The following is a 9,811-nucleotide window of genomic DNA, read 5'->3' on the forward strand; positions in this document are numbered from 1 at the left end:
CTCTATAGCTGCTGTATCCCCTGAGATGGAAGGGAAAGGGTTAAAAACTCCATCTACCTCCACTGAGGTTCAAGTCTAGAGTGGGCACCACTGTGGCTGATTGTAAAAATTATGAAGCACAAATGTGCAAGGGCCAAATATGCAAGGGTGGATGGGAGTTGGTCTTGCTCAATCCTTGCTTGGGTTCCAGAGCATCATGAGAAGTAATTGTTCTCGATTGGGGCAGGTGTCTGTTGAGCCTGAGGCAACTTCAACAACTGTTTAGCACGTGGTGGGGGGTGGCCAGGGTTCCAATGGACTTCCAGAAGCCTCTTGGATGAACCTTGGCGGCCCCTTGACTCGCCGGCCTCTCCCAACTTCCCCTCCACCGTGCCTGACTATCTGACAAGTCCTTGTATCTCAAAGCCACGTTGGGGAGAAGCGCTTCTGACACCCCTGACGAGAGCCTCCCCGGCAGGCTTGAGCCTCGTCCCAAGCGGCCTCTGACTCTTCTAGGTCTGCAACAGCAACCAGAACTGCCACTGCGACGCCGGCTGGGCCCCTCCCTTCTGCGAGAAGACGGGGCTGGGAGGCAGCATCGACAGTGGCCCCGTGCAGTATGACAGTGAGTTCTGCACCTCCCTTGCTTTGGTGGAAACAGAACAGGGGGACGGATTACACGTGCAGGTCCAGGTGGAGGAGGGGGAAGTGTGTGCTGCACTGTGTCTGACTTTGGAATGGCTGCACATCCTGGTTCCGTTGGACCGTGCCGTGTGAAAGTGACCCCCAACTCCTCCTCACAGATCACGAGGCCGTCCTGACTGCTCTGCTGGTGGTGTTCCTGCTGATCCTGCCGGCTTTAGCTGCTGGCTTCTATTTCTGCTATAGACGAGAGAGCTCCCTCCTCAACAAGTGGGTCAAGGGCTTCCGGAAGAGCCAGGAGGTGTACAGGTGAGCAGGACTAGTGATGCCTGAAGAGCTGTTGCCTAGGAACTGCCAAGTGCTGCTCTCATTCCCTCTTCCCCCCGAAACACGTTCTAGGTGTCTCTTCTTATAGTACGCTTTCCCTATGCAGAATTCACTGCTGTGTAGGAAGAAGCACAAGAAAGCATAAGAACATAAAAACAGTCCCACTGGATCAGGCCACAGGCCCATCTAGTCCAGCTTCCTGTATCTCACAGCGGCCCACCAAATGCCCCAGGGAGCACACCAGATAACAAGAGACCTGCAAGGCCTCCTGGGAATTGTAGTTTACGAACATAAGAACGGCCCCACTGGATCAGGCCAAGGGCCCATCTAGTCCAGCTTCCTGTATCTCACAGCGGCCCACCAAATGCCCCAGGGAGCACACCAGATAACAAGAGACCTCATCCTGGTGCATCTGGCCTTCTGACATAGCCCATTTCTAAAATCAGGAGGTTGCACATACACATCATGGCTTGTAACCCGTAATGGATTTTTCCTCCAGAAACTTGTCCAGTCCCCTTTTAAAGGCATCCAGGCCAGATGCCGTCACCACATCCTGTGGCAAGGAGTTCCACAGACCAACCACACGCCGAGTAAAGAAATATTTTCTTTTGTCTGTTCTAACTCTCCCAACACTCAATTTCAGTGGATGTTCCCTGGTTCTGGTGTTATGTGAGACCAGCAGAAAAGTGGAGACCACCACTTATAAGGATCACACACTCAGATATTTCACTGCGCATGCACTTTCTGGAAAGTAGGGGTTGGCTATAGCTTCCCAGCACCTATCGAATGTATCTGCTGTCTCATTCCTGGTCTTCCAGGGTAAGCAGGGAAAGATCCTGCAAAGTCTGTTACAAGGCAGCGGGAGTAGTGACCAGCTGAGGAGCTGTCCAGCAGGACCAGCAAAGGTTTTTGAGAGTCAGGGTGCCAAGTGTTGAACTGCAGGAATGCTGTCCAGTAAGTTGATGGCACCAGAAACTAGGAGCTCAGTTGTCCCACCAGAAGCTTCTGAGCAGCCATGGAGAGTTTCTCTAATCGGTCTGGCTTCCTGTCCTCCCTGGTGCTCTAGCTGGGGCCCCGATCAGTGCCATAGTTAAGGTTAGAGGCTACGGACCTCTAATAGAACATTCTCAGCATGCTTATCATGCAACAGTTCTCTGGATCCCCCGAGGGAAGCTGTGGCTGTTAAACCAGTTTTTCCCAAGGTTTGTCCTCTGCTGTACCACTTCACGTGGTCCAACTATTCAAAGTTCCACCAGAAGTGACTGGCGATGACATCATTACCAGTTACTTCTGGATTGGAAGGCCAGATGCAATGTGACAAACACCAATTAGAGGCTCAGGGTGGATGGGAGGGCTTTTTTCGAGCACAGAAATGCATGCTTTGGAGCTCCGCCCACTGAGAGCGGAGCTGTTTGTTGTATCACATTCCTGATCTCACTGCTGAGCGGCAGAGGTCCAGGGTCCTGTGAGTACCACCAGACATCACCTTAGGAACCACCGGTGGTACCTGTACCACTGGTTGAGAAACACTGAGTTAAACGGCCCCATTCCCAGTAGAAAGTTGTCGTGTGGTTGTGCTCTTGGAAAGTTAGAATGGTCTTCTTGGATTATCTCACCCAGTACCCATCTCCTTTGATCCCCACTGTTTTCAAAATGGGAGGGACCATCATCACTGGCAGAATCATCCTTGTTTGCCAGCACTGAACTCCCAATGCCCGTGTTTGTCCCTGGCAGGAACGGAGCTGTCCATCGGAAGGCCAACGAGGGGCACTCCAACTCGGCCTTCACTCTGCAGGACATTTCGTCTTCCGGTAGAGTCATGGGCACAAGTTCCAACCACGTAAGTAGATGCCTTCCACCTTGGTGCAAGCAAGCAAGCAAGCAAGCAGCAGATTGCTTGTCAGTCCATTCTCAGGTGCTTTTCTTCAACCCTGCCCAGTCCTGATCTTATGATTCCCACCATAGACTACTGATAGAAGAACTATCAGTGTCAACCAGAACTTGATCTTGGAAATCCCAAGATGGAAGTCCCACTTGTTTCAGTCTGTGATATGGTATCGAACAGCATCACGGCTTAAATTGTGAAAGCACTTTGGAATTCAGGCTAAACCAAGTGGCAGTTACACTCTACTTCAGGGGTGTCCAAAGTTTTTGGCAGGAGGGCCACATCAGCTCTCTGACAATGTGTCGGGGGAACGGGAAAAAATGAATTAATTTACATTTAAAATTTGAATAAATTTACATAAGTTTACATAAATGAATATATTAAAGATGAACTTGTGTGAATGAATGAAAGTCTTGCAATAGCTCAAGGCCTAAAAAAGATCTTGCACAAAGCAAGGTTGGCCTTTCCTTTGCTGCTGCTACTGCATCACAGACATGAAACTGCAAGCAGTGGAGGTAGCCTTCACCCCACAGCTCATGCGAGAAGTCAAACAGTTGCCCTCATGCTGAGATCAGTTGCTTCGGGCTAGAGCAGACTCCAACAAATCTCCAGAGGGCCAGAGGCTCATTGAAGACTGGGGGCTCCCTGAGGGCCGCATTGAGAGACCTTGAGGGCTGCAAGTGGCCCCTGGGCAGGGGTTTGGGCATCCCTGCTCTAGTTCATACATAGTGACCCTGTTGATTCTAGTGCCTGTGCATTTTCTGATATGGCCAAATGGTGGCGCGCTGTACCTTGGAAAAATCCAAGGTAAGCTGATTGAGGACTAGGAATGGTCTGGAGCAGAGGACGCTAAAATCCACCAAGAGAGTTCAGCTTGGGCAGCTGCCGCGGTGCAAAATGTGGGTATGTGAGTCGATTCTTAGAGGAAGAAAGAGAGATGGAGAAAGTGTGAAGAAGGAAGCTCAAATCCTTAAAAGACTGGATCAACCTTGAGGCATGACGTGGCTGTTTTCTGTTCGGCTAAGTCTCTGAGGAAAATACTTTTTGCCTTTCGTTGGTGCAAAATGTCCCCATATTATTCTCTCTTTAGGCAACACGGGGCATTTTCCCACTGAAGTCAAGCTCTCCTCAAAGCGCATCCCAGCCCGTCAATGTTGTCCGCCCCCTCCGGCCTGCACTGAGCCCCGCTGTGCCTCTTCAGAAAGACCTCAAGCCCTCCAGGCCGCCCCCGTTGCCCGTCCACAAGTCCCCTGCCGTTTCCAGCAAAGCCACATTTGGGGCCCAAACCAAACTGCCTCCACCAAAGAAACCTCTTCCCAGCAGCCCTCTCAGGGCCCCATCGGTGAGTTTGGCCGGTCACTTCCTCTTGGGCCTCAACAATGGTCTGGCTCAGGACTGGGGGTGGGGGAGCTGGCCGACCAGTCCCTGTGGGCCAGAAGAAGGTGCCCAGTCCACCAAGAAAGGTAGAGGCCATGTTTCCAAGGACCAGAAGCAGCCAAACAGTTGAAACTAGCAGGGCTGAAGATCCACAGGAGCTGTATTTGGGCAAAGTCCATGTAAAATAGGAGTGTTGCTCATTCTGAGGGGCAGGTCTTGAGGCCAGAGCTGCAGGGGGGCCTGTTGACAGGGATTGGCCCTCACCCTCAGTGGACTTACAGCACACTCTGACGCATGTCTGCACAAAAAGCAAGTTTCATTATGTTCCGTGGGGCTTACTCCCGGGAAGGTTTGCATAGGATTGCAGCCTTAGTGCAGGTTGCAGCTGCAGACTAGGTGGTGCCCTGACCGTACAGAGAGCTTCCTGTCAGGCTTGCAGTGGAAACAGCACAGCAGGAAAGACCCCAAAGTCTGAGTACCAGGAGCCCCAGGTTGAGACTTTCCCTGCAACGCGTTGTGCCCCCAAAGGGCTGGCTTCCCATGCCCGTGGGGCTGCAAGGAAGAGGAATGCAGGTGCACCTCCTGAGACAGGTGTATGTTGTGTGGAGCCTCAAGGCAGCTTCATAGGCCTGATGACGTCTCACTGACTTACCTTCTTCTCTCTGCTAGGCTGATCCAAAGTTCAGGCCACCTCGCAGGCCCCTACCAGGGAACCCCCTTCTGGCAAAGGAGCTGCCATCTGCTCAGGGGCAGGCCTTGTTGGTCATGGTACCTCCTACCACCTGCAAGCCTGCGGGTGTCAATGCCGCGAGCCCCCTCTTCAAACCTCTCAAGTAAGTTGGCTGTTTGTCATCTTCGTTAGTGTGTGCATGTCCGTGTGCCGTCTTAAGATGGGACTGGAGCCTCATCTCAGGATCTCTGCGCTCATGTTCCCCATTCCATGTGTACAGGGCCGGTGACAGCATCATTAGGATAGCTGCGGAGGGCCCAGAGCCCCTCAGAAGGGCTCAGGGCTGACCCTTGAGACCACCTCTTGTAGACTTTGTGTGATGATGGTAGACTTGGTCAGCTGAGAGAGTCGCTCTGTGTTACCTCTCTCCTCCCATCCCATCAGTGCTATTTTTGGTGATGGCGGGGGTCTCGCTAAGATAGCGGAAGGTCTGTGGAGGGCAGCATGCTGAGGGTAAGATAGGGGGAGGCCTGGGGAGGCCAGCTTGCTGGAGTCAGGCCTGCATGCCTACCGTGAGTACATCGGGGTGCGACTTGGCTGCGTAATATCAGAGGGCTGGTTTTGTGGCTGTTGTGTGGATTAGGTCCTGACATTTTTACACTGAACAGCAACCTCAGAGGCTGCAGTCAGAAGCAGAAGAATGACAGGGGTAAGGGGTTATTAATCCTTTCCCTGCTCAAAACCACCAACTGTAGCCACAGTGGAAGATATACGGGTTCCCTGTATCTCCCCCTCCCCTCCTCCCAAAGAGGGAAATAGCTGGGACAATTTTGAACAAGAAACAAGCAGGAAGGGAAAGTGTTAAGCTGCCTCTGTTCTCCCCTGCCATTCATTCACTCGCTCTGACAGCCTCCCGTGACTGCTTTTCAGTGACCTGCCACCACAACAAAATGGAAAGACTGGGAGACTGTTCATGCATCTCCCACGTAATGTCTCGTTGGGTCCTTTGATTATATGCCAGGCACCAAGATAGATCACAAATGGACGAGGTGGAGAAGTTAATTGGAAGTCTGACTTGGCAACACTCTGAATGGGAATGGCCCTGACTAATTCTCCGCCCCCCCCCCCGCACACTCCTCAGAGAAATCGACCACCCTAGACCTGAAATGGAAAATCACTTCTTTATAAATAAGAAAGATCTATAAGTCAACAAACCAGTCTTCAGGTCCAGAATGAAGGCTTTTCCCTATGGAGCCCTTCTGTGTTGGTAATGAGCTTACGAAAACTGAAAACTTTTCTGGACTCAAGGCTGGAACAAACCCCATGATTTGCATGTATCCAAAACATGGGAGGGGGTTACCCTCTTGCGACCCTGCTGCTGACAGGTCCAGCACTGACGGGGTTCATTTCCAAAACGCCAGGAACCCTCCATCCTGTCCTCAGACCCAGGAATCAAGGTGTTGCCTTGACAAGCGTACCCTCAAGGTTGGGGTACCTAACCCAAGAACCCACAAACTCCCAGATGCTTCAGACATCCTGAAGTCTGTAACATTTTGGAGGATTTTGGCCATGAAGCCACAGCAGAATTTGAATCCCAACCAGTAACAAATCTCTTTGGGTTTTTCTCCCCACTCTACAGGCCGGTGCCACCTCAGAGGTGAGTAAGACCTTGCTCCGCTATCACTGCTGTAACGATATCACAGTATGTTGGGGGGGGTGGAGGGGGGGAATATTCAGGAAGAATAACTCAAGAGAGGCAACTCTCCTTCCAGCCACTGTTTCGCAGCTGGCTGTGGCTGGTGGACATGAGGGCGAAGTGGTGGACAGTGGCTAGTGGCCACAAAAGTCACGGTGGAATCCTTGGTTGCCTGCCTTCCTTTCTGGCGACTCTTCTGATTTTGGTCCATGTTTTCCTTCTTTCCTAGACCTGTTCCAGGCTTGAAAGCCCAGACCGTCTCCTTCCCCTTTAAGAAATGACAACGGTGGACAGGAGAACCCCGGCCGGTGCTTGGCGGACTCCTCCGTCCCTCTCATTTGCACTACTGCGATCAACGCAGAGATTTTTGTTAGCAAAGATGATGATTTTATTTTATTTTTTAAAGCGGGACTCTTGCTGCAAATAACGAACAAGGGGGTGGGGTTTGTGGGCCGGGGACTTTGGTACGCACACGTCATACAGGGATGCAGACATTGGAAGGGGTGGGTGGGACGGGTCTTTGGGAGGTGACAAAAGGAGACATTTCTTCTCAACTGACTTTGGGCTCATCCCGTCCACCCGAGGAAGCAGATTCGGAGAGGTCACAGTTCCGAGCCGTGTCAACTGCCTGCAAACCATGATTAGCTACCTCTTTATTTTGCACAAGGTCCTGGGACGATCTCTCCTCCCCCACTGGAGGCCAAGTACTGGTTGTTGCCTCATTGAGCTGGAGTCACAGCAGGCCGCACGTAGTCGGAGACTGATTTCCAGGACGTCAAGTGCCGTCCAAGGGTGAGGTCTGTTGCTTTGGCAGACCATGAATGTTGTGTGTCTCATTACGGAAGGGGCAACTGCTCCACCCTCTTCAGTCTGCCTGCTGTTCTCTTGGTTCATTGGTTTCACTATACCATGTAGGTAGAAAAACAGATTATTGCATCCACTCAGTGAACAAGTGACATCAGAGGCAATCCAGCTGAATGAGGTGGGGCAGGAGGTGCACCCTACTGCAAGTAGATGCCAACTGGCTTGTGGAGTAGCAGAGTGGGCAGAGAGCAGGCAGCTGGTGGGTGAGTTACGGGGGCAGCTTCCCCCTAGGAGCCACTGCAGCGATCATCAATGCCCACTCAGGCCCCTGGACAACAGACACTCATTCTTGCCTGATACCAGTAGAGGATGAAAGCAGAGCTCACCCGAGGCTCCTGGAGAAACCTGGATTCCCCATTTTTGAAACCTCATGATCCAGGACAAACTTTTCACTGAAGGAAAAGGATAAGCATTCACTGACAGGGAGAGAAAGTATTCAGGTGTGGGGAGACCAGGGATCTGTGCATTGGGCTGTTCTTGGTAGCCAGCAACACTTGTGGCTGTCGTGCTCTTCCCTCCTTGACTCGGAAGATAAATGGGCTTTTCCCTCAATACGGCTCAGAGCTTTGGAGGCCCTTCCCAGCCATAAACCAGGGCCAGTGATGAGACCCTGCCTGCCTCCCAGTCTCAAGAGGTGGGCCGAGAATCACCCTTGTAGCCACACCATGCCTTGGAGGTGGGGAGGGGGCACTCTGATCCCCTCCAAAGCATAGCGCAGTGCCAGGACTGCCCCCATGCCCAGCTCCAAGCCAGGGAGAGTGAGGCCTGTGATGCAGCTGTGCCGAGAAGCGGGCAAGAGGCTGCACTTGAAGAGGCGACCCCTCCTTCCCAGCTGGGCAAAAGTACGTGAGCTTCTCGCACTCGCCAAAGAAAGAAGTGAAGCCTGCTGCGGCAAGTGAATTGGTAGCCACTCCAACCTGTTTGCATCCCAGTCTCTGTAGGTGAAGAGAACTGCTGAGGATGAGAATCCTCCTCTCCTGGCAGGAGGGGGCTGCTGCGTGAGCGCATGGACGGAGCAGCCACCTGCGAAAGCTGCAACATGTGCATCAGCCCTGGCTCCCAGTGGTCTCCTTCGTGACCGACAGAGACAGACCAGCTGCTGGGTGTCAGGGCTTCATTGAGCCTCCAGCTCATTTTGAGCATCTCTTGTCAGAAGAAGAAAAGTGCCTCGCATTTTGGAAACGAAGTTCTGTGGAGTTTTGGGCAGAAGCTGCAATTCCAGGAATCAACATCGTTCTGTGAAACATTTTTTTATAAATAAATTGAAAGGACGTAGCGCTAAAACAGGATTCGCACTCAGGGCCTGCTCCTCAGGCCATTCATTCATCCGCTCCATTTTGGGGCTGGCACATTCAGGGCATTTTACCCTGTTTGCTACACCGGAAGAAGGGCTTGCTATATTTTCGGTAGTCCTGAGAAATGCTTCTCCCCCCATACTCCATTTTTGCTGGCCCATTCGCTGGCAGTGAAAATGGGATCACTTCCATTCCCTTGGATTGTGCCAGAAAATCGTGACTTTAAAAAAAGAAATTCTGGCTTTGATTCTGCACGTGAATCAGACCGAAGCAATGATGTTGATTTGACATAAATGCTGGTTCCAGAATGTGGGTTTCCTTTGCACACATCACACCAAAGAGGCAACTCCTCCGACCTCTCAAAAGCTGCTGACCCCTCTAAGCTGTGGCCGTCATAAGTTGGCCCTTCTCTGTCCTGTAGCCATGGATGGCTTCTCATTTGCCCACACAAGCAAGCAGGCTCTTGCCTTTGATCTGAGCACCTGTGGACTTGGGGCCAGGTCGATGTTCTCCTTTGTGTGCTGAGCTCATGCAGGTCCGAAGCCGTGGCTTTTCTTGCTGCCAAACCTTTGTGCCTTCAACGTGAAGATTTGAGAAACCTGCAAACCCTGCTTCCCTTTGAAGGGGAAAAGGAATAAAGGGCTTTTTTCTTATTTAAATACAATTTGGCTAGTGTGTTTTATTGTACTAGAGCCAGGGTTTCTTTCATGGGCCACTGTCCCAGATCCCAGTCTATATCTGTGGGATCCATTCTTTTTTTTTTTGGTCAGGATGTTGTTGGCAAACACTGGCTAACCTGAATTTTTTGCTGGATTTGGGGGTTCCTATCCACATGAATGCTTTTGGACAAGGCTCTAGAGTTTGCATTAATTTTCTGGACATTTGACAAATCAATCCATTTATTCTGGACCATTTCTGGAGAGGGAAATGTACCCATCCTAATAAGACAATGTGATTAATTCTGTTTGTTTTGTAACCTTCATTTTAGGATTTCAAAACAAAACTTGCTTTTCTCTCAACTCTGTTACCCTGCACATGCCTGATCTCGTCTGATCTTGAAAGCTAAGCAGGGTCAG

At 51.4% G+C, this 9,811-nt stretch overlaps 1 protein-coding gene across 2 annotated transcripts in view; it reads left to right on the forward strand.

The window, feature by feature from the left end:
* ADAM33 (ADAM metallopeptidase domain 33) overlaps positions 1-9,399 on the forward strand; it is a 69,818-nt gene extending 60,419 nt beyond the window's left edge. Inside the window, exons 18-24 of one of the 2 annotated variants that reach the window (XM_066631675.1) lie at positions 496-604; positions 783-930; positions 2,683-2,788; positions 3,924-4,175; positions 4,880-5,043; positions 6,520-6,537; positions 6,806-9,399. In XM_066631675.1, coding sequence (XP_066487772.1) covers positions 496-604; positions 783-930; positions 2,683-2,788; positions 3,924-4,175; positions 4,880-5,043; positions 6,520-6,537; positions 6,806-6,857 — 849 coding nt within the window. In that variant the 3' untranslated portion in view covers positions 6,858-9,399. The remainder of the gene's footprint in view (positions 1-495; positions 605-782; positions 931-2,682; positions 2,789-3,923; positions 4,176-4,879; positions 5,044-6,519; positions 6,538-6,805) is intronic. The other variant, XM_066631676.1, reaches the window with a different exon arrangement.
* Positions 9,400-9,811: the final 412 nt, after the last annotated feature.

Source organism: Tiliqua scincoides, chromosome 6 (genome assembly GCF_035046505.1).
Source record: "Tiliqua scincoides isolate rTilSci1 chromosome 6, rTilSci1.hap2, whole genome shotgun sequence".
Taxonomy (NCBI): Eukaryota; Metazoa; Chordata; class Lepidosauria; order Squamata; family Scincidae; genus Tiliqua; species Tiliqua scincoides.